Source organism: Bufo gargarizans, chromosome 7 (assembly GCF_014858855.1).
Source record: "Bufo gargarizans isolate SCDJY-AF-19 chromosome 7, ASM1485885v1, whole genome shotgun sequence".
Lineage (NCBI taxonomy): Eukaryota > Metazoa > Chordata > Amphibia > Anura > Bufonidae > Bufo > Bufo gargarizans.
The window spans coordinates 107883093-107908080 of NC_058086.1; the positions used below are offsets into that span (position 1 = coordinate 107883093).

Consider the following 24988-nt stretch of genomic DNA (forward strand, 5'->3'; position numbering starts at 1 on the left):
CTCCGAGACTATGGACAATAGCCACCTGTGCCAGTGGAAGTGGGGGACACTCTGGCGGTGGCACTGCTGAATTCAGGGAGCCTGTGTCCCTGGTAAGAGCTGCCCTGGTAAAGCTTGCTGAGTATACTGGCCGAAAGATCGGCGTAGTCAGTCTTCATGGGGACTTAAAGAACGATCCCACCGCATTGGTCTGTCCATCCATGGTGGCCGGCAGGTGGACTTATGAGGTTGCCATCGTCACAGGACTACATTCTGAATTAATAATTGGGAGAGACTTCCCCAGTTTCCCGTCACTGTGGCCTGAGGAGAGAGTCACAATACACATGAGACAGATGTAACCCTAGCAAAGTGGCCCGGCTCAGGGGGGAGACCACAACTCTGGGAACCTGAGTCCGAAGGGCCAGCGGTAGGGGTGACCGCTACTTCGGTGGAGGAGGGGGGAGACAACCCCACTAAGTGTGATGGTAGGATACGTGGAGGACTTGCTGCCGCGTCCAGAGTTGGCAGACCTCAACGTCTCCAGAGATAATTATGGTACAGTACAGCACCAGGACCTGACTCTATCTCTAGCCTGGGAAAATGGAGTAGTGGTTGAGGGTGAGCCGCAACAACCTGGGGCTGAGTCTATGTGGTTCAACAGGAGATGCTATACCGAGTAAATCAACTACGGGGTGAGCATATTGAACAGCTGGTGGTACCCAAAGCATATTGCAAGCTTGTGTTGGATTTAGCACCTGGGCCAGCAGAAAACGCAGGCCTGGGTTCTACAGCGGTTTTATTGGCCCAGTGTGTTCAGAGATGTAGAAGAGTATTGCAAGTCTTGCCCAACCTGCCAGATAACCAGCCCCCAGCCACATTTCTGTAGTCCTCTGGTCCCTCTCCTGATTATTGAGGTTCCATTCGAGCGGATCTCTATGGATCTCCTAGACCTAGTACCGAAGTCAGCTAGAGGGCACCAGCACATCCTGGTCATCCTCGACTACGCCACACGGTACCAGGAGGCGGTGCCACTGCGTCATTCGTTAGCCAAACTCATAGCTAAGGAGTTAATGGAGATGTTTTCTCGAGTGGGTCTGCCTAAGGCAGTTCTAACTGACCAAGGTCATGAGGGAACTCTGTAAGTTGCTCCACATAAAACAGTTACGGACATCCGTGTATCATTCGCAAATGGATGGCCTGTTAGAGAGGTTTAACCAGACGTTAAAAAAATATGTTGAAAAGAGTAGTGTCCAAGGATGGGAGGGACTGGGACCCTCTTCTGCCCTATCTCATGCTCGCAGTGCAAGAAGTGCCCCAGGCCTCTACCGGGTTCTCACCCTTCGAACTGCTATACGGCAGACACCCTCGCTGTTTGTTGGACGTTGCCAAAGAGGTGTTGGAACAACAAACCACACCGCACAAAAGTGTTGTAGAGTACGTCACCCAGATGCAGGGATGGATGGAAACATTGTCACCTCTGGTTAGGGAGCAAATGGAGGCAGCGCAGTTAGCTCAGAGTAGGATCTATAATCGACAGACTCGGGTCCAAAACTTTAACCCGGGTGATCGGGTGTTGGTTCTGGTACCGACTGTAGACAGTAAGTTCCTAGCTAGGTGGTAGGGGCCCTACGAGGTACTTGAAAAAATTGGAATGGTAGATTACAAAGTACACCAGCCAGGGAGGTGAAAGCCTCAGCATGTATACCATGTGAATCTGCTCAAGCCATGGAAGGAAAGGGAAACCTGTACGGAAGACAGCCCACGACCAGGGTACCTAGGGGGAAGTGGTTTCGGCACCTCGGTCTGAAGCAGGGGAAGCGGCTGCCACAGTGAAAATTGCTGACAGCCTCTCCTCTAAACAGGATCAGGAAGCCAGGGAGTTCATTATGCGGAACACAAATGTGTTCTCAGACCTCCCTGGATGCACGTCCGTAATCCGGCAGGACAATATCACTGAGCCTCAGGTGAAAGTCTGGTAAAAACCGTACTGGGTACCTGAGGCTCGGCGACAAGCCATCACGGAGGAAGTGCAGCTAATGCTCCAGCTGGGTGTCATCGATGAGTCAAAAAGTGAGTGGCCCAGTCCGATAGCATTAATACCCAAGCCAGACGGGACATTGCGGGTCTGTAATGACTTCCGCAAACTTAATAAGGTGTACAAGTTTGACGCGAATCCCATGCCTCGAGTGGATGAGCTCATTGAAAAGTTGGGCCAAGTCCGGTATTTTTCTGTTTTGGACCTCACCAAAGGGTACTGACTGGCAGGTACCCTTGACGGAGGCTGCTAAAGAAAAAACTGTTTTCATCACGCCAAAGGGGCTGTATCAGTACAAGGTATTACCCTTTGGTCTACATGGCGCTCCCGCCACGTTTTAAAGGCTAATGGATATTGTACTCCGTCCACATCGTCGATACCCTTCGGCGTACCTGGACGATATCATTGTCGATAGCACCAACTGGGAAAGTCACCTACCTAAAGTACAGACTGTAGGATGGCTGGCTTAACTGCTAACCCCAAAAAATGCGAGAGAGAGTTAGAAGAGACCAAGTACCTGGGGTATGTAATTGGGCACAGAATGATCAAACCTAAGGTGAACAAAATTGAGGCAATTAGGAATTGCCCCCGATTTGTCACTAATTGGCATGTTAAGTCGTTCCTGGGTATGGTGGGGTACTACATGATTTTTTATTTTTTTTTCCCCAATTATGCTACAGTCGCTGCACCATTGACAGGCCCTTTTGAAGGGACACAATTCAGTTACGGTCCACTGGAATGAGCAAGCAGAAAAGGCTTTCTCCGCTTTGAAGTCGGCCCTGTGTGGGTCCCCGGTTTTGGTGACGCTCGACTTCAAAAGGGAGTTTATAGTGCAGACCCTATAGGGCAGGCAGGTTACAGGGAAATGCAGATGCCCTGTCCCAGGTCCACTGTCTGGCAAGTGTTCACCCCCTCAGGGTTGAACACAGGGCGGAGGTATGCAAGGAGGACAAGGGGCCGTCATTGATGGAAGATATGTGTCACCGAGGCACATATCTTACCTCGGTGAGGTAAGACTCAGATTTTTCCCTGAAGTGTCAGTTTTGCAGTTGCAGTCTGACACTTCAGCTGTTAGTATGGCTGTAAAGCCGATTCGGGCCGGTTCTTATTGAGAGCAGCCAAAGAGCAGGGTGGGTGGCTGTTCCCCACCGTTCCAGGCTGGGTTTTGGGCTGGGATATAAAAACCCAGCCAGCACGTTCAGCTGGGGTGGATTATCCTCCATGTCAGAGAAGATGTGGAGTCTGTGTCTTGAGAGCCGCATGCTGGGGAAACAGGCCTCTAAAGTCTGCTGCGGACTGCAGGTGGAAAACTGCTGACCAGGTGAAGGTTTTTTGCACTGTGGACTTTGTGTGGTGTGAACAGGCACCAAAACTGAACACTGTTACTTTTGGCTTGTTTTTCCTTGTGTGAATAAAACACTGAACTTTGCTTTACAACCTTGTTTTTGCCTCTGTAGCGCGTTTGCTTACCCTGCCTACCAGAGCAAATCCCCACAGTATACATTAAATGGATGGCACAAATGGGATGTGAACCCAGCCTTACTGTCAGAATAAGCACCAGTAGACATCAGAGCAGCGTGGCAGAGAGGAAAGCCCGCCATGTACTGACAGAGCGCTAACTGGTCCTGGTGGTCAGGGATGAGGATTGTGTTTTCCAAGGATAATTTATCTATTGGGAAATACAGGGCACAGTATAATACACTAGAATCTACACTCACCTAAAGAATTATTAGGAACACCATACTAATACGGTGTTGGACCCCCTTTTGCCTTCAGAACTGCCTTAATTCTACGTGGCATTGATTCAACAAGGTGCTGATAGCATTCTTTAGAAATTTTGGCCCATATTGATAGGATAACATCTTGCAGTTGATGGAGATTTGAGGGATGCACATCCAGGGCACGAAGCTCCCGTTCCACCACATCCCCAAAAAAGTTCTATTGGGTTGAGATCTGGTGACTGTGGGGGCCATTTTAGTACAGTGAACTCATTGTCATGTTCAAGAAACCAGTTTGAAATGATTCGAGCTTTGTGACATGGTGCATTATCCTGCTGGAAGTAGCCATCAGAGGATGGGTACATGGTGGTCATGAAGGGATGGACATGGTTAGAAACAATGCTCAGGTAGCCCGTAGCATTTAAACGATGGCCAGTTGGCACTAAGGGGCCTAAAGTGTGCCCAGAAAACATCCCCCACACCACTACCACCAGCCTGCACAGTGGTAACAAGGCATGATGGATACATGTTCTCATTCTGTTTACGCCAAATTCGGCCTCTACCATTTGAATGTCTGAACAGAAATCGAGACTCATCAGACCAGGCAACATTTTTCCAGTCTTCAACAGTCCAATTTTGGTGAGCTTGTGCAAATTGTAGCCTCTTTTTCCTATTTGTAGTGGAGATAAGTGGTACCCGGTGGGGTCTTCTGCTGTTGTAGCCCATCCGCCTCAAGGTTGTGCGTGTTGTGGCTTCACAAATGCTTTGCTGCATACCTCGGTTGTAACGAGTGGTTATTTCAGTCAATGTTACTCTTCTATCAGCTTGAATCAGTCGGCCCATTCTCCTCTGACCTCTAGCATCAACAAGGCATTTTCGCCCACAGGATTGCCGCATACTGGATGTTTTTCCCTTTTCACACCATTCTTTATAAACCCTAGAAATGGCTGTGAGTGAAAATCCCAGTAACTGAGCAGATTGTGAAATACTCAGACCGGCCCGTCTGGCACCAACAACCATGCCACACTCAAAATCACCTTTCTTTCCCATTCTGACATTCAGTTTGGAGTTCAGGAGATTGTCTTGACCAGGACCACAACCTTACATGCATTGAAGCAACTGCCATGTGATTGGTTGACTAGATAATTGCATCAATGAGAAATAGAACAGGTGTTCCTAATAATTCTTTAGATGAGTGTATATGCTATAAAGATATTAGCCCTACCCCCGAATAATAATACAATTAGGGGGTCATTTATTATATAGAAATACGTCTAATATAGACTTATTTCTGACACAGATGTGGCGCAAAGGTCCTTAGCACTGCAATCTGTATCTTTTTCTGCTCAGGCCAGGTTTTGAAAAAAAGTGGTGTGGGCAGGGAAAGGGATACAGTTATGGCCATCCAGTTATTGGATACCACCACCATACAGTGATACCACAATACAATGATAAAACCACCATACAGTGACCGGATAAAAGGGTATAAGGGGGCACTGTACAGGGTGTGGTAAGAGGGCACAATGCAGGGTATAAAGGGGCACAGTACGGGGTGTGGGGCACAGTCACATGACCCTATGACGTTAGAAGGTCATTATGGCTCTCAGGGGGATTCGTACAACAAGTAGTGGCAGGAGGTCTGTGCAGGGCAGCAATAGGAGGGTGGAACAGGAGCTCTGGATACATGAGGGAGGAAAGGAGACTCTCCTAGCAGCTCAGTGGGCCCCGGCACTTGCCCTGGTTTGCTGGGTTAGGACGCCGGCCCTGTTCTAGTGTTTATGTTGGTGTCCTGACTCTCACCAGATAAAAATTGTCATGGGCACGGGTGCACATTGCCTATCTGCTGCCTGAGGCAAAAATTGAAATGGTGCCCCCTACCATGCCAAATTTTCCATTTTCATAGCAAACTTATTGAAGTAGACAAGCTCAATGTCTATGGGCTATTCTTGATTTCATCTGCTACAGAGATGAGACCATGTGATATGTCAGCGCTTCTCTTTCCTCAATGTAGTGATTGTTTGGAATGTTAGAACTCAGACCCCCACCGATTCAATCCTTTGAAATTTAACCATGACATATCAAAAGTTGTTTGTTTTTTTTTTTTTTTTTTTTAAGTTCACCGAGTCTTTAAAGGGGTTTTTCCATCTTAGACAATGTTGGCATATCGCTAGAATATGGCCCCATTGTCTGATAGGTGCGGGTCCCACCTCTGGCCTACAATAAGAACAGAGAGGGGAACTGGATGGAGGGCGCACTGCAGATGCATCCACCATTCATTTCTATGGGGTAGCACTGTTTCGGCTATTGCGGTCGGCCCTATAGAAATAAATGGGAGCATAGGCCGCGCATGCGCGTTGCACTCCTATTCACCTTTATGGGATCAGCGCTTGGTGGTGGATGGACCCCGGGAAATCCGGGGTCCTCCAGCCACAGCGCTCCCCACTTCGTTCTCGCTGTCAGTGCGGGTCCCAGCAGTGGGACACGTGCCTATCGGACAATGGGGGCATATCCCAGCGATATGCCCCCATTATCTGAAATGGGAATACCCCTTTAATTTAGTGACCACGCACATAAAAAAAAAAAAATATCACATTCCAAGAGCTATAACTTTTTAGTTTTTTCATCAATGTACTTGTTTGAGGTCTTATTTGTTGCAAGACAAGTTCTAGTTTTTAATGCACCATTTTGGGTACATGTAATTGATTAAAAAACAGCTATCTAGCTAAAACCCCATATGTTTACGTCAGTAAAAAGGTGTATTAGTGGTCACTAAGGGGTTAAGGGCACCTGCACACCATGTGGTTAGTCACACATAAGATCCATGCTAATTTCTGAACAGATTTATGTGCATTTCTGCACCATATCCGCACCAAAATCTGCAATATAATTGTGGATTTGGTGAAGATTAGAGGTTGTTCTGCCACAGATCTTAACCTTCATTGGAAATCCACATGGCAGGCCAATTTCCACATAAAAAAGAAAACGAGCACATGAGATTAGTATAATCTCATACACTTTGCTGGTACTGTACTACACTGCGGTTTTTCTGCACGGGATTCTGTGCTGAAAAACCGCACATATTCCAGGTGGCCTTAAACTCATAACTTAAACTGGTGTGATGCAGATTTATAACCCGCAGCAAAAGTCAGTTTATGCTGTGGGTATGCTAGACACTGTGTGGATAAGATTTCCCAAAACTCAACCCCAATGCTGTAAATGTAAAATACTGTAAATTTGCAGCACGCAAATTCATAGTATTTCTTACACGTGAACATCTCTAACAGAACCAAACTTAGTAAACACATACAGCACTTAAACACACATATTTACTGTATACAGTGTATACACAAGTGTTTACAGTACATATGCAGTTGTCAGGGGTGGACGGCAAGGGGTCCTATAAAGTAAATGTTTTTGTGACGCCAGTTGCTGCAAAGCAACAATAGGACAGAGTCCCTTAACCTTTTCTACCCCGGGCCAGTTTTCACCTTTCTGCCCACGCCATTTTTTGCAAATCTGACGTGTCACTATATGTGGTAATAACTTTAAAATGCTTTTATTTATCCAGGCCATTCTGAGACTGTTTTTTCGTCACATATTGTACTTCATGACAGTGGTTAAATGAAGTTAAAATTTTTATTTATAAAAAAAATTACCAAATTTACACAAATAGTGGAAAAATTTGCAAATTTCTCTACTTTTATAATAGTAATAACTCCAAAAATAGTAATTACTTTACATTACCCATATGTCTACTTGATGTTTGGGTCATTTTGTGAATACCAATTTTTATTAATTTTTTGGGGACAGTAGAAGACTTAGAAATTTTTCAGAAAGTTTCCAAAACCCACTTTTTAAGGACCAGTTCAGGTCTGAAAAAAATAGAAGATGACAGCAGCATATCCAAATGAGGGTCTTTTATTCACCAAACATCCATGAAACAATGTACAAAAAAGTGCTATGTTTCGGATACATAGTAGGCTTTATGCTTGATAAAGGCTGCTATCTAGCCGAAACATCACACTTTTTTTTTTTTTTGTACATTGTTTTATAGATGTTGGGTGAAAAAAGGACCCTTGGATATGCTGCTGTCATCTTCTATTTCTTCTCTGATCTGTTGACCATTGAGGACCGGTGGCCTGGACAAGCTGCTGCATTCCGAGGGTTCAGGTCTGAAGTCACTTCATGAGGATTACATAATAGAAACCACCTAAAAATTTAGAAACTAAACCAATCAAGGTATTAAAAACAGATTTTTTTACAAACTTTGTTACCCCTTTAGGTGTTCCACAAGATTTAAAGGAAAATGGAGCTAAAATTTCAGAATTTCACTTTTTTGGCAGATTTTCCATTTTACTCAATATTTATTGCCCTGATTCTGTAGTTTACAGAAACACCCCATATGTGGTCATAAACTGCTGTATGGGCACATGGCAGGGTGCAGAAGGAATGGAATGCCATATGGTTTTTGGAAGGCAGATTTCACTGGGATCATTTTAAGCTGCCCTGTCACATTTAAAGGCCCCCCGATGCACCCATATAGTAGAAAAAAATTACCCCATTTTAAAAACTACGGGATAAGGTGGCAGTTTTGTTGGTACTATTTTAGGGTACATATGATTTTTGGTTGCTCTATATTACACTTTTTGTGAGGCAAGGTAACAAAAAAATATCTGTTTTGGCACAATTTTTTTAAATTTATTTACAGTGTTCATCTGACAGGTTAGATCATGTGCTATTTTTATAGAGCAGGTTGTTACGGATGCGAAAATGCCAAATATTTTTGTTTGTTTCAGTTTTACATATTAAAGCTAATTATTTTCGGTATCAGATGACAGTTTGATTGCTACTATTTTGGAGTTCATATGACTTTTTGATAATTTAGTATTACACTTTTTGTGGTGTAAGGTGACAAAAAATTGCTTTTTTGACACACTTTTTATTTTTTATTTTTACAGTGTTCATCTAAATTATTAGGTCGTGTGATAATTTTATAGAGCAAGCTATTACGGACACAGCAATACCTAATATGTCTACTTTATTTATTTATTTATTTATTTATTTCACTTTAGCACAATAATAGCAGTTTTGAAACAAAAATGTTTTTTTTTTTGACAGATTGCCTTAGGTAGGGACTCATTTTTAGCGGGATGAGGTGACTGTTTGTTTGGTACTATTTTGGGGGGCATAAGCCTTTTTATCACTTGGTGTTGCAATTTTTGTGGTGTAAGGTGACACAAAATGGCTTTTTTGGCACTGTTTTTATTTACATTTTTTTTACGGTGTCCACCTGAGGGGTTAGATCATGTAATATTTTTATACAACATGTTCTCACGGATGCGGCGATACCTAACATGTATACTTTTTATGAATTTATTTGGCCCCTTTTACATGCACACAGACTCATTCATTTTAATGAGTCTGTGTGCATGAGCATTTTTTTTCATGCATCAGTTCTGTGTTGCGTAAAAAAACGCAGCATTTTCTATGATCTGCGTTTTTCGCGCAGCCTTGGCCCCATAGAAGTGAATGGGGCTGCGTGAAAAATGTATCGCATACGCAAGCAAGTGCGGATGCAACGCGTTTTTCACTGATGGTTACTAAGAGATGTTGTTTATAAACCTTCTGTTTTTTTTTATCACGCTTGTGAAAAACGCATTGCACACGCGTGGAAAAAACTGAACGCAATCGCAGACAAAACTGGCTGAACTCGCTTGCAAAGTGGTGCGAGTTTTCCTGAACGCATCTGGACCTAATCCGTCACACTCATTTGAAAGAGGCCTTTGAGTTTTGCACAATAACAGCATTTTTTGAAACAAAAAATCATGGTTTAGTGTCTCCATAGTCTGAAAGCCATATCTTTTTTATTTTTTGACATATTGCCTTAGCTAGGGTGTCATTTTTGGCTTGGTTGAGATGACCGTTTTATTGGTATGATTTTGGGGTGCGTTTACACTTTTTGTGATGTAAGGTGACAAAAAAATTGCTCAGATTTTTTTTTTTTTTTTACGGTGTTCACCTGACTGATTTGGTCATGCAATATTTTTAAACAGCAGGTTCTAACAGACACGGCGATACGTAAGATGTTTACTGTTTCTATTTATTTAAGTTGTAAACAATAACAGTATTTTTAACCCCTTCAACCCAGGGCCTGTTTTCACCTTCCTGCCCAGGCCATTTTGGTGATAACTTTAAAACTCTTTTACTTAGGGCTCTTTCACACCTGCGTTATTGTCTTCCGGCATAAATTTCCGTTGTCGGGGCTCTATGCCGGAAGAATCCTGATCAGTTTTATCCTAATGCATTCTGAATGGAGAGAAATCCATTCAGGATGCATCAGGATGTCTTTAGTTCCGGAACAGAACGTTTTTTGGCCGGAGAAAATACCGCAGCATGCTGCGCTTTTTGCTCCGGCCAAAAATCCTGAAGACTTGCCGCAAGGCCGGATCCGGAATTAATGCCCATTGAAAGGCATTGACCCGGATCCGGCCTTAAGCTAAACGTCGTTTCGGCGCATTGCCGGATACGACGTTTAGCTTTTTCTGAATGGTTACCATGGCTGCCGGGACGCTAAAGTCCTGGCAGCCATGGTAAAGTGTAGCGGGGAGCGGGGGAGCAGCATACTTACCGTCCGTGCGGCTCCCGGGGCGCTCCAGAGTGACGTCAGGGCGCCCCAGGCGCATGGATGACGTGATCGCATGGCACGTCATCCATGCACATGGGGCGCTCTGACGTCACTCTGGAGCGCCCCGGGAGCCGTGCGGACTGTAAGTATGCCGCTCTCCCGCTCCCCACTCCTACTATGGCACCCAGGACTTTAATAGCGTCCTGGGTGCCATAGTAACACTGAAAGCATTTTGAAGACGGATCCGTCTTCAAATGCTTTCAGTACACTTGCGTTTTTCCGGATCCGGCGTGTAATTCCGGCAAGTGGAGTACACGCCGGATCCGGACAACGCAAGTGTGAAAGAGGCCTTACACAGGCCATTCCAATATTGTTTTCTCGTCACATATTGTACTTCATGACAGTGGTAAAAAATAAGTAAAAAAAAAACTTTTATTCATAAACAAATATCAAATTTACAAAAAAAATAAAAAAATTAGCAAATTTACACATTTTTATTTCTCTACTTTTATAGTAGATAATACCTTCAAAAATAGTAATTACTTTACATTCCCCATATGTCTACTTCATGTTTGGATCATTTTGAAAATGACATTTTATTTTTAGGGGACGTTAGAAGGCTTAGAAGTATGGAAGCAAATCTTGAAATTTTTGGAAAATTTCCAAAACACACTTTTTAACCGGCTCCGGACCGCCTAACGCAGGATCGCGGCCCGGAGGCGGCAGTGTTAGGCAGAGACACTCAGGAATGCGTCATCTCGCGAGATGCAAGATGCCGCGCACAGCCGGCCCGCGCATGCGCATCGCGGGCCGGCGAAAGTTTGTGGGGGGGGTTACATCATCAGCCTGCCAGCCAATGATCATTGCTGGCAGACTGATGATTTTTAAAAGAACGAATCACAGGCCATTTAACACCTTATATTTATAAATATAAGGTGTTAAATGGCTGCTGTGCTCCTCTGCTGATTCTTTTGGTCGGTTAGTCTCAGCAGAGGAGCACAGTTCAGTGAGTACACCGTACACCACACTTAGCCCCCAGATCACCCCCCATCACCCCAAATTAACCCCTTGATCGCCCCTGTCAATCACCTAGTGAAAGGGAAAAAAGTGATCAGTGTAAACTGTCAATTTTTTTTTCCACTGGTATTGACTGTTAGGTTTTAGGATAGTTTAGGCCTCTTGGTTAGGTAGTTAGCGATCGTTTAGCGCCCAGCCCACCGCACCGCAGTCACTGATTTGCTGATTAGCGTATCGCTAATCAGCATTTGTACTTTAATAGTATCTGTAAGTGATCAAAACTGATCACAGTCAGATATATAAATAGTATTAGTGTCACCTTAGTTCGCCCTCCACCCAAAACGCAGTGTTTGCCCGATCAGGCCTGATCGGTCACCCACACGTGCGTTCACCCACGCCTGCCCCGCCGCAGTGACAAAAATAATTTTTTTTGATCACTGCAAAATCACTTTACAAGTGCTGCGGCGATAAAAAAAATCAGTTTTTATATTTTTTATATTGGCTCCGGTACTTCGCTAGCCTCCATTTGTAAGACAGGCTTGCTTTTTTTTTTCTTGGGTAGTCTCAGGGAATACCCCCTAAATTTAGTAGTCCAAAAGTCAAACAAGGGGTATTCTTCTGAAGAGGCCTACAGGATTCTGACCCAGTCGGAAAAGGAATCGGAAACCTCATCTGACAAATCCAGCGGGTCAGAATATGAACCTGTAGAAAGCTGTGGTAGTCTGACCAAAAGTTTGGACGAGGAGGTTGAGGTCCCTGATAGCACCAGGCGTACCCGACCCCGTATTGCTAGACCACAGGCTGCACAGGATCCGCTTCAAGGGCAGCAGAGTGGGGCTGGCGCTGTTGGATTACGTGGTGAGGCATACACCAGCAGCGCAGCCCACCCTGGACCTAGTACCAGCACTGCCATACAACATTGTGAAGTGGCGAGCACCAGAAGGGCAGTTAAAGCTGGTACGGTGGCACGTGCTATAGTTACCCCGTCGCAGCCACCGCATAGACAGGCCCGTAGACCCCCTAGAGTCCCTGAGGTGCTGGCAAACCCTGATTGGCAGTCCCCAACTTTAGCCGCACCATTAGTTCCCCCTTTCACCGCCCAGTCTGGAGTTCGGGTTGAGACAGCTCAGATCGGTTCGGCCCCGGGATTTTTTGAGCTGTTCTTGACTGCGGAGCTCTTGGACATAGTCGTGGCAGAAACAAATCGGTATGCCACTCAATTCATAGCCGCCAACCCAGGAAGCTATTATGCCCAGCCTTTCCGGTGGAAACCCATCCAAGTTTCCGAATTTTTTTTTTTTTCTGGGCCTTCTCCTCAACATGGGACTAAGCAAAAAGCATGAATTGCGGTCATATTGGTCCACGAACCCAATTCATCACATGCCCATGTTCTCTGCTGCCATGTCCAGGGCACGATTTGAGGCCATCCTGCGTTTCCTGCACTTTAGCGATAACACCACCTCCCGTCCCAGAGGCCACCCAGCTTTTGACCGGCTCCACAAAATTCGGCCCCTCATAGACCACTTCAACAACAAATTTGCTGATTTGTATACCCCTCTGCAAAACATCTGCGTAGACGAGTCCCTTATACATTTTACCGGGCGCCTTGGCTTCAAACAATACATCCCAAGCAAGCGCGCCCGGTATGGGGTCAAATTGTATAAGCTCTTTGAAAGGGCTATACCCACAAATTTCGGATCTATGAGGGTAAAGATCAGACCCTGGAGCCGGTCGGTTGCCCTGACTTCCTGGGGAGCAGTGGGAAGACAGTCTGGGACTTGGTGTCACCCTTATTTGGCAAGGGGTACCATCTTTATGTGGACAATTTTTACACAAGTGTGCCCCTCTTCAGGCATTTGTTCCTAGAACAGATTGGCTGCTGTGGCACCGCGCGACCTAGTCGCCGGGGCTTCCCCCAACGGCTCATTACCACCCGTTTTGCAAGGGGTGGCCTTGTGTAATGGAGAGACAAGCGTGACGTTTACATGCTCTGGAGAGACAAGCGTGACGTTTACATGCTCTCCTCCATTCACGCAGACACGACAATACAAATTGAACGAGCAACCAGTGTCATTGAAAAGCCCCTCTGTGTCCACGACTATAATTCGCTCATGGGAGGGGTGGACTTCAATGACCAGATGTTGGCTCCCTATTTAGTTTCCCAACGCACCAGACGCTGGTATAAGAAGGTGTCTGTATATTTAATTCAATTGGCTGTATATAATAGTTTTGTTCTCTACAGTAAGGCTGGGAGAACAGGATCCTTCCTCAAATTTCAGGAAGAGATCATCGAGAACCTCCTGTATCCAGGAGGTTCCGTGGCCCCCTCCACCAGTGTAGTGAGCCGTCTACACGAGCGACATTTCCCCAATGTCGTTGCTGGTACCTCAACCCAACCGTCACCCCGAAAAAGATGTTGTGTCTGTAGCAGGAGTGGAATAAGGCGTGACACCCGCTATTTCTGTCCTGACTGCCCTGACCACCCTGCCCTATGCTTTGGCCACTCACAGGTACACTATTAGCATAGGGATTGCATCTCACACGACAGGCACACAGTGCTATTAGGGCCCATTCACACAGATCTGCTGCAAACCTCTCCTTTCACCTGGGACAAAGTGCATAATGTACTTCGCCACATCTTTGGGCAATTTGTGCTTTGCACATTGTCCCATGGGGAAGGAGAGGTTTGTCCTATAAAGGTAAAAAAAAAAAAAACTTTTTTGCTCACTGGTTATTTTTTTTAACGTTCTGTTCAAAAGGTTAAATAAAATTTATATGTTCCGTTCAAATGTTATCATAAAGTTCATAAATTTATTGCGTTGCGGCCTGGCAGACGCCTTTCCCCTCTTTTTTTCTTTTTTCTTTTTTTTTTTTTTTTTTTTGGGCAGAGATTTTTTCATCCACATTGATCGATGTGAATGAAGAAATTTGTGCCGTTCATTTTTTCTTTCAGCCCAGAGGCTGTATGCTCAATATAAGGAGAATAGCAGAAACTCCTAATGCTGGCCATACATGTAATGATTGCGGAGACCCTCAAATGCCAGGGCAGTACAAACACCCCACAAATGACCCCATTTTGGAAAGAAGACACCCCAAGGTATTCGCTGAGGGGCATATTGAGTCCATGAATGATTGAAATTTTTGTCCCAAGTTAGTGGAAAGGGAGACTTTGTGAGAAAAAACAAAAAAATATATCAATTTCCGCTAACTTGTGCCAAAAAAATAATATTCTATGAACTCGCCATGCCCCTCATTGAATACCTTGGGGTGTCTTCTTTCCAAAATGGGGTCACATGTGGGGTATTTATACTGCCCTGGCATTTTAGGGGCCCTAAAGCGTGAGAAGAAGTCTGGGATCCAAATGTCTAAAAATGCCCTCCTAAAAGGAATTTGGGCCCCTTTGCGCATCTAGGCTGCAAAAAAGTGTCACACATGTGGTATCTCCGTACTCAGGAGAAGTTGGGTAATGTGTTTTGGGGTGTCATTTTACATATACCCATGCTGGGTGAGATAAATATCTTGGTCAAATGGCAACTTTATATTGGGGAAAATGGGAAAAGTTGTCTTTTGCTGAGATATTTCTCTCACCCAGCATGGGTATATGTAAAAAGACACGCCAAAACACATTGCCCTACTTCTGAGTATGGCGATACCACATGTGTGACACTTTTTTGCAGTCTAGGTGGGCAAATGGGCCCACATTCAAAAGAGCACCTTTCGGATTTCACAGGGCATTTTTTACAGATTTTGATTTCAAACTACTTCTCACTACTTCCCACTCTGGGACTTCAACTTTTGGGGGTCTAATCCCCTTTACAATGAATTACAATACTTTTGTATTATGATGCATTGGCTGTAAGTATATTACTAGAGTAATACATTTACAGCCTACTTCTTTTGAGATCCAGGGTGCTAAATTACATGGCATTGGGCTGCCATTGGGTAACCTTCACAGCAGTGTGGGGACCCGATGGCCACTCTGATTCCCGCATGGACATCGCATGTGCCACGGTCAGTGCTGACCGCTGCACATCAAGGGTTATTGTGCCAGCATCAGTGTTTTCAAAGATGATGGCACATACAACAAGGGTCTAGCTATCAGTGACTGCTGGACCCTGCCGCTGATCGGGCAGGCGCAGCTCCTGCACCCGCCAAATCAGTGCACCATAATAGTACAGCGCTGGGCAGCAAGTCACGCCCCGCTGCGCCGTACTATTATGGCGCTGGGAGGGAAGGGGTTGTGTTGGTGGTACCCAGGTGTAGGAATGGCTGAGTGGTATAGGGTGGCCTACAATGTCCCTTTAAGTGTAATTTTGCAAGTGTCACGGTGCTCCTACCTGTATACGCTGGACCCCAGTTGTTGCCTTCTAAATGCAGAAAAAAGGGGTAGTAGTAGGGGATGAAGAAATAATTGAGTCCAGACCTTGTGATAAAGTTTAATAGTAACTTTACTTTCAATAAATATTTCTCCAACAGTTTCTTGGTTCCCAGCAGGCTTTAGCATTAACTCTGGCAGGCAAACTCCTTTCTGCTACATCGGTTACTCTCTGGATCTGCTGTACTGACAAGCTTTCTGTATATCTTTGCTTTTGCTGTATGCTGCAACTTCTCTCTGGTAGTTTGACTCTAACTTAATCCAGTGAACTCTGCTCCTGGCTTCAGAGGCTCCAAGCTGTGGCCTCTCCATCCAGCAGAGCTGAAGGTGCTCTGGCTGGCTGGGGCATAGCACGTCCCACAGGGACATGCACCTGTTTCCTTCCCCTAGCAGGGGGTAACTGCAACTGAATCTAACTAACTAGTCCCATCCCCTCCTTAGAGAGAGGGTTAGAATGGAAAGAAGGGTTTCATTCTCTATAAATGTATCTATACCATGCTTGCTTCCACCTACTGGTGAACCAGGTGAACTACATTTGAACAAGAACAGTTACAAGAATTAAATATGCACATATTGCATTGGCCCATAGGTGACAGTAGTGGAGTGCGGAAGTGGTACCGGTACATTATACATACAAACTGTTGTAGAAATATTAATAGTTGTAATCAGCTTGCATCAAAGTTTGTGTAAGGAAAAAGGTAAATCCCCTTTCCATCAGCCGCAGTCAGAGACAGACCCAGGTGCTACCATCTTGATTGATATTCTGAGCAACTCCTCCCGCCCTGCTAAGTCTGAGTCTTTTATTTACTAACAAAAGGTGTAAAAGGGGCTGGCCCAAGACAAGGATATGACATACAGGAAGTGATGACATGTCAAAGGACAGGGAGGGGCAATCAATGTGGCTGTATAAGGAAGGATGAACACTGGTCCCGATTCAGCCAAAGTACCCTCTGCTAGAACGCTCTTTGGCTAAATCCGACACAGGGAGACAGATGACAATCTATAAAAACACACACACATCCTAAAATAAAATGTCTGCATAATAAAATTTCCACGACAAAACATATATACTGTATACAGTGTATATACAAGTATTTACAGTACATACACACAGAGTCACTTACAGGCATCCTGTGGGGGGTTAACCTGGAGCAGGGTAAGGTGGAGAAGATGATCTCTTTGTTTTCTCTGCTCCCCTGCCCGCGCTTCCTGACAGTGTTCACTACTTGCAGGCACAGGCAGTGAATTAAAACCTGTGACCCAATAGGAAGTTTGTGGAGTCGGGGGTCATCATTCACTGCCTGTGCTTATTACAAAATCCGCTCTGTGGATGTGGACAAGAGCGCTGTCTGTGCTCAGTGCAGTGCAGTCAGGTAGCTGTTAGGAGAAAGCAAGGACGTGCTGCCCACTCCTCAATAGTCTTTGCGGCATGTCTTGAGACTTAGGCTGTTCTTCCACCACAGTGACAGCGCATAGAGTACTGCTTTGTCACTAAGAACTATTATTTCACATTGCCGCTCCCAACCTTCCCCTAGATGGCGCCGCCTGAGGCAGCAGCCTCATCTTGCCTCATTAAAAGTTGTTCAACAGCAGTTTACCCCAACTGAGAAGCCATACACACTGAACCAACCAAGCCCAAGCATGTGTAGATATATATATATATATATATATATATATATATATATATATTATAGATATATATAGCCTCATGCACACGACAGTTGTATTTTGCATCCGCAAAACAAAAACGGATGCGGCATCCTTTTTTTTTTTTTTTTTTTTTGTGGAGGATCCATTTTTTTTCCCCACAGATTCCTTGTAATAAATGCCTGTCCTTGTCCTCAAATGTGAAAAAAAGTAGGAAATGCTGAAGGGAAACACGGACAACGGACGCGGAACACAAACAGACGAACTAGCAGCATTTTTTTTCTGACCCATTGAAATTAATGGGTCCCCACCCTATCTGCAAAAAAAAAAATGGAACATAGGCCGAGGGAAACAACTGTCGTGTGCATGACGCCTAAGGGTATTAGGAGGGAAAGCTGTCAGTTGAGACAATGCGGTGCAGGCCAGCGTTATATAGTAGACTAAACTCTTACACCTCAGAGGCATTTATACCACAAGTATATTTTAGCTACTTACCACTGCAAAGCAGCAGAAATGAAAATATGTTACCCCTTCTCCAAACGCATCCATATGGATGACCTTTCTTTTGGAAATTCTGTGAAATAAATAATTTGAATTTAATACTTTGGTAAAATTATTGTCATACAATAAAAATATATTCTTTCTTCTTGTATCAACTTGTTTCAGATGTAAAAAGAAACACAGACAAATACAAATTATATTAGCAAATGAACACCTTGTTATTTACCATCTTTTTATAGTTGTTATTTAAAAATCTTGAATATTAAAAGGATGAGAGAATCAATTCTACAGGTTTGTCCTGAATTTCCCCCAAAAGCTTGTATTCTAAGAAACCCAGAGAGACAGAGAGTTAAAGGGGTTATCCGACTTTAATAGATTTTTGCCCTGTTTCCACACTGCTTTGGGTCATGTCACCCCTGACGTCATCAACCCTTCTCTAGCACTGACGTCTCGTTTACAAGCTTCCCCCTGCTTGAGGGAGTGGCCCAGCTCTGTAAATGAGACGTCAGAGCCTTTAGTGCCCGCCCCCTCTCTCCCTGTATCTGGCTGCTGCTATCTAATTAGCATATCAATAGAGCAGCAGGGCTGTCATTACCATACACAGGGCTGACTGTACAAAACAGAAGCTCCTGTGTTGCACTGAAAGAGTGTACAGGAGAGCTCTGATTAGGAAAGGGTTACCCATGTGCTGCCAGTCGCTGTATTGCTGTGATCAATCCAGGAGCAGGAATAAAGGACAAGCAGCTCAGCCAATAAAAGAGAGAAGGCAAAGTCAGGACAGCCAATCAGATGAAAGACCCACCCTCCCTGGAGTTTACACTGGAGAGTAAAGACATGTGCTTCTGCCTGGGCTCTTAGGTTTCCTGGGGAGAGGAAGGTGGGGGACACTGCATTGTGTGTATGGGGTGGGGGTGACTGCATTGTGTATATTGTGTGTATGGAGGGGTGGGGGACACTGCATTGTGTATGGGGGGTGGGAGGACACTGCATTGTGTATATTGTGTGTATGGAGGGGTGGGGGACACTGCATTGTGTGTATGGGGTGGGGCTGACTGCATTGTGTATATTGTGTGCATGGAGGGGTGGGGGACACTGCATTGTGTATGGGGGGTGGGAGGACACTGCATTGTGTATATTGTGTGTATGGAGGGGTGGGGGGCACTGCATTGTGTGTATGGAGGGGTGGGGGTGACTGCATTGTGTATATTGTGTGCATGGAGGGGTGGGGGACACTGCATTGTGTATATTGTGTGTATGGAGGGGTGGGGGTGACTGCATTGTGTATATTGTGTGTATGGAGGGGTGGGGGACACTGCATTGTGTATGGGGGGTGGGAGGACACTGCATTGTGTATATTGTGTGTATGGAGGGGTGGGGGGCACTGCATTGTGTGTATGGAGGGGTGGGGGTGACTGCATTGTGTATATTGTGTGCATGGAGGGGTGGGGGACACTGCATTGTGTATATTGTGTGTATGGAGGGGTGGGGGTGACTGCATTGTGTATATTGTGTGTATGGAGGGGTGGGGGACACTGCATTGTGTGTATGGAGGGGTGGGGGACACTGCATTGTGTGTATGGAGGGGTGGGGGACACGGCATTGTGTATGGGGGGTGGGAGGACACTGTATTGTGTATATTGTGTGTATGGAGGGGTGGGGGGCACTGCATTGTGTGTATGGGGTGGGGCTGACTGCATTGTGTATATTGTGTGCATGGAGGGGTGGGGGACACTGCATTGTGTATATTGTGTGTATGGAGGGGTGGGGGTGACTGCATTGTGTATATTGTGTGTATGGAGGGGTGGGGGACACTGCATTGTGTGTATGGAGGGGTGGGGGACACTGCATTGTGTATATTGTGTGCATGTAGGGGTGGGGGACACTGCATTGTGTATATTGTGTGTATGGGGGGTGGGAGGACACTGCATTGTGTATATTGTGTGTATGGAGGGGTGGGGGACACTGCATTGTGTGTATGGAGGGGTGGGGGACACTGCATTGTGTGTATGGAGGGGTGGGGGACACTGCATTGTGTGTATGGAGGGGTGGGGGACACTGCATTGTGTGTATGGAGGGGTGGGGGACACTGCATTGTGTGTATGGAGGGGTGGGGATTAATCCGGAGTAGTGTAATTGCGTTCACCATTGTTTTGTGGGGTCCCTTGGTGGGTGTAACTCATCCCACCTTTTACTATAGGGTGGTATTCACACTGGCAGTTATAGTGCTGATTGTTTTCTTGTAGTCGCATGCGGTACACTAGTGAAGGTGTCACTCCTGCTGAGAATCTCTGCTATCTAACCTCGGTTAGGTGTCATTGGTTGCTATGATGCCGTGTGCTTTCTGCTGCCACCGCAGTACAGTTACACACTTGTATAGATCATACCAGTGTATTACTGTACTGCAGCGGCAGTAGGAAGCACACGGTATCATAACAACCAATGACGCTGTGCACTCTTGCACTCAGAAGAAATCCAGGCCGGTATCTCACGGTCCGTGTTTCACGAACGTGTGCATGAGGCTTTAGTGAGAAAGCAAGAGAGAGGGAATGCCACTCTGGGTTTCTCTGCAATATATATGCATTGTGGGAGGGGTCCACTATTTCTTTATGGAGAGCAATACACATAGTATGTGTGCAGAGTATTGTAGACCAGGAAACTCTCCTCTGGGAAAGATATTCAAATTAGCTTTCCTAAGATTACTTGATGCAAGTAGATGTAAGATGTAACAATACACTTGGCAACCAAATTGACATATGCAGAAAATATTTATTATTAAATTCCCATAAAATTCAGGTAATAAAAATGATATAAACAGTGTATTATAGCAATGACATACAAAAACTACAATCACATAAACTATCAAGTTTTTTTTTTTTTATTTTTTTTTTTTACGTGCTGAACTTAAAATATGATCAAATCATTAGTGCTTTATAATACCCCCTTCTAAGCCACGCCCAAGTCATGCCATAAGCCACACCCCCAAATAATTATTCTATAATCTAAATCAAAGTTACATGTTCAATTAATCACAATTAAAATTTTTGTTCTAATCGCCCAGCCCTAGGGGGTACCATAGATGCGGGATTTGTGCTGTTTCAAACAGCAGAGACCAGGGGTGAATGTATGCGATCAGCCATAAGGCTTTTAACCACATTTAATCCTTCAGATGGCATGGTCAAATGTGACCACGGCATCTGAGTGGATGCAGGAGCTACACACTGTGCTTCCGCGCCCGTAACAGAGTTCCACGGCTAAGAATGGAACACAATGGGGAGAGTTTTGTGTACTAAAACAGCACACCAGGTGATACCTTCTGGTGCAAAGACACGGCCTCAGTAGATAGATAAAGGATCTTTTATTGATGAATGACAACGCATTTCGGAGTCAATATACTCCTTTTTCAAGTCTAAAAAATCAAAAAATTTGACGTTTCGGCCTGCTCAATGAGGCCTTTATCAAGCTTATATATACACAAGTCAATAAATACCTGGTTAAAATGGTACACGCATGTATGGATATCTATCATAAAATGAAGGTGGAAAATAAATAATAATAAAAAGTGCATATATATATATATATATATATATATATATATATATAGATAGCAAAAAAATGAGGCAGCACTCCGACATAAGGTGAAGGCAAACGTGGATCCTTTATTCCCCTCTGCGACGTTTCAACCGCTCATTGCGGTCTTTATCAAGCATGTTATACAAGTGTCATACAGGGGTATATATACCCAAAGTGCATTGTGGTGATACAAGTGAAGATTATTCAATTATGTGAATATAAACATAGAAAAACAGCTCAATAAAACAAAAAATTATCACAGGGATGAAGCCAGCATCACGGTGATATCATATAGTTTGTACATATAGTGAAAGAATATTGGTATACATGATCATATTGATGCCATAGCATAAGTACTCTTAAATACAACTCATTGTATAAGTGATACACCACATGTGTAATCGTGTCGATAATAATCATGATTTAAAAACATTCAGCAAACTCACACAACGGTAGATGACCACCGGCGCCAAAATCCGCGTCCTCATTAACCAACAGCGCATGTCCGGTCACCTAGCAACGCCCACCAAACAGAACAAGACAAGCGGTGTCACTCCAGTCACGGGACAGATCACATGCTCACAGGACAGATCACATGCTCGACCACATGACTATCGCAACACACAGATGCCACGTCAGAGGGCGGCGTCAGACCACGTCACCGAGGAGGGGCAGCACCGAAAGTCAAGGTGAGACCGACGTCAGCTAGCTGGCGCCGTTGTCACGGTGACCATCCGCACAAGCCCGCCCAGAGGACGCGTCAAAGCCAGGGAAGGAAATGCGCCACTGGAAAACACAGAGAGTAGGTGAAAACACAGGGCACAATCCAATTAAATAATCCAATTAAATAATCAGCAAAACAGAGATATGTCTATATATGACTGTCCACATCGGAGATGTGTAGACTATATTATATTATACCAGATTGCTGTGGTGGCTAATCAGGATAAGAGTGAACGTGGTACAGTGTATAACAGCACCATATAAGATCAATTTGAGATCGGTGCCATACAGCTCAATATACTAAAAGAAAGGAGAAAAAGAAGGGAGGAGCCAACGGTTAACTCATTTCCATGATAATAACCAAAAGCTCATAGCGGGTAGGAGGTCAAGGACATATCAGTGCCCCGTACCCCAATACCCAATTACACCCCATGATCTCCGAAGGATAAACAAGGAGAAGACCACCACTACATGTAAAGAGCCATCCACAGACAACTAATATAGTAATTATAGATATTTATTATCATATATATCTCAGTTATGTAGTATCCAGTTATTGTGCCCCATGGATCCCTCCAATCATGAGATGACATAAACGGAGAACCGCGGGATTCCTGGACCGCAGTACATCAAAACCGCTGCCAAAGCATTGATAGAAGTAATCTAAAAGAAAGAAACAAAGAACGGTTTAAGCGACTGTAAAACCAAAAATCGTAACAAATAGTGAGATAGATGACACTTATACGTCTCACACCTACACAGGCACAATGGGAAAGGAAAAAGACAGAGTCGATCGGTGAGCAACACATTATATCACACTCCACTTAAAGTCAACATTAAGACCATTGGGTCTAAGAGAGTCGAGGCGATGGATCCATCTAAGCTCCCTCTGTTTGAGGGCCCTAATCCTATCACCTCCCCTCCTAGACTGAGTAATCTGATCCAGAATCATAAATTTAAGATCCTTCTCTTTATGATTAGCTTCAACGAAATGTTTAGGGACTGGCAGATCTTTTCTCTTGCGTCTGATTGAGAAACGATGATTGTTGAGACGTGTCTTCATGTCACATGTGGTCTCCCCAACATATAGGAGACCACATGGACAGGAGAGCACATACACAACAAACGAACTGTCACATGTCAGATAATGACCAATGATATAGGGGACACCTGTCTGAGGATGGATAAACTTGTCACCCTTGGTCATGTAGGAACAATTTACACAACTAAGACAGGGATAACAACCTTTTTTACGTGATCCGATGTATGTTTGTGTCGAACCTTTACTGGGAATATCAGCCCTAACCAGTTTATCACGAAAACTGGTAGGGCGTTTATATGAAAAAAGTGGGGGTACAGTGAATGCAGTGATGTTCGGGAGATTGCTCTTGAGGATGGACCAATGTTTGCGGACAATTCTAGCAATACATCCACTCTGCTCAGAATAAGTGGATATAAATGGAATTCTCTCCACTTTATTTTGTTTCACCAATGATGATTGGTGTATACTTTTAACCTTATTTAGATGTTTATCAATGACCTGGGAAGGATAACCACGTGCCCTGAACTTCTGTGTCATTTGTGCATATCGAACAGGTAATTTATCAGTATCCTGCACCACCCTCTTAACCCTAAGAAGTTGACTGTACGGCAATGAGTTAATGGTCGACCTAGGATGACAACTGGTTTTCCTTTTTTGTTATATATATATATATATATATATATATATATATATATAACCACATATATAGTCAGAATTACTATCGGTAATATAAAATAAAATACTATGAGATATAATAATAATAATGTTATATGTTCACAAATCCACATTGGATACTATCAATTAGAATGTCACAAAATGGTTGATAATAGCGGCAAATCCATTTACAAGTACATATCCACTATATGATGTTAGGAGGGGGCACTGGACGGCTAACACGATGGACTGTAGTTAATGGGGAATCTCATTAGCTTAGTATACATACAGTAGTGGACAAAAGTTTTGAGAACTACATAAATATTGGAAATTGGGAAAGTTGCTGCTTAAATTTTTATAATAGCAATTTGCATATACTCCAGAATGTTATGAAAAGTGATCAGATGAATTGCATAGTCCTTCTTTGCCATTAAAATTAACTTAATCCCCAAAAAAACTTTCCACTGCATTTCATTGCTGTCATTAAAGGACCTGCTGAGATCCTTTCAGTAATTGTCTTGTTAACTCAGGTGAGAATGTTGACGAGCACAAGGCTGGAGATCATTATGTCAGGCTGATTGGGTTAAAATGGCAGACTTGACCTGTTAAAAGGAGGGTGATTCTTGAAATCATTGTTCTTCCATTGTTAACCGTGGTGACCTGCAAAGAAACGTGTGCAGCCATCATTGCGTTGCATAAAAATGGCTTTACAGGCAAGGATATTGTGGCTACTAAGATTGCACCTCAATCAACAATTTATAGGATCATCAAGAACTTCAAGGAAAGAGGTTCAATTCTTGTTAAGAAGGCTTCAGGGCGTCCAAGAAAGTCCAGCAAGCGCCAGGATCATCTCCTAAAGTGGATTTGGCTGCGGGATCGGAATGCCGCCAGTGCAGAGCTTGCTCAGGAATGGCAGCAGGCAGGTGTGAGCCCATCTGCCCTCACAGTGAGGCGAAGACTTTTGGAAGATGGCCTGGTGTCAAGAAGGGCAGCAAAGAAGCCACTTCTCTAAAAAAAAAAAAAAAAAAAACCATCAGGGACAGATTGATCTTCTGCAGAAAATATGGTGAATGGATTGCTGAGGACTGGGGCAAAGTCATAT

General features: G+C 44.4%; 1 protein-coding gene across 4 annotated transcripts in view; it reads right to left on the bottom strand.

Annotated features, from left to right (window-relative positions):
* SELL (selectin L) overlaps positions 1-24988 on the bottom strand; it is a 982371-nt gene that overhangs the window by 814881 nt on the left and 142502 nt on the right. For all 4 annotated transcript variants that reach the window (XM_044300881.1, XM_044300880.1, XM_044300879.1 and 1 more), the window contains exon 2: positions 17892-17970. In XM_044300881.1, coding sequence (XP_044156816.1) covers positions 17892-17970 — 79 coding nt within the window. The remainder of the gene's footprint in view (positions 1-17891; positions 17971-24988) is intronic.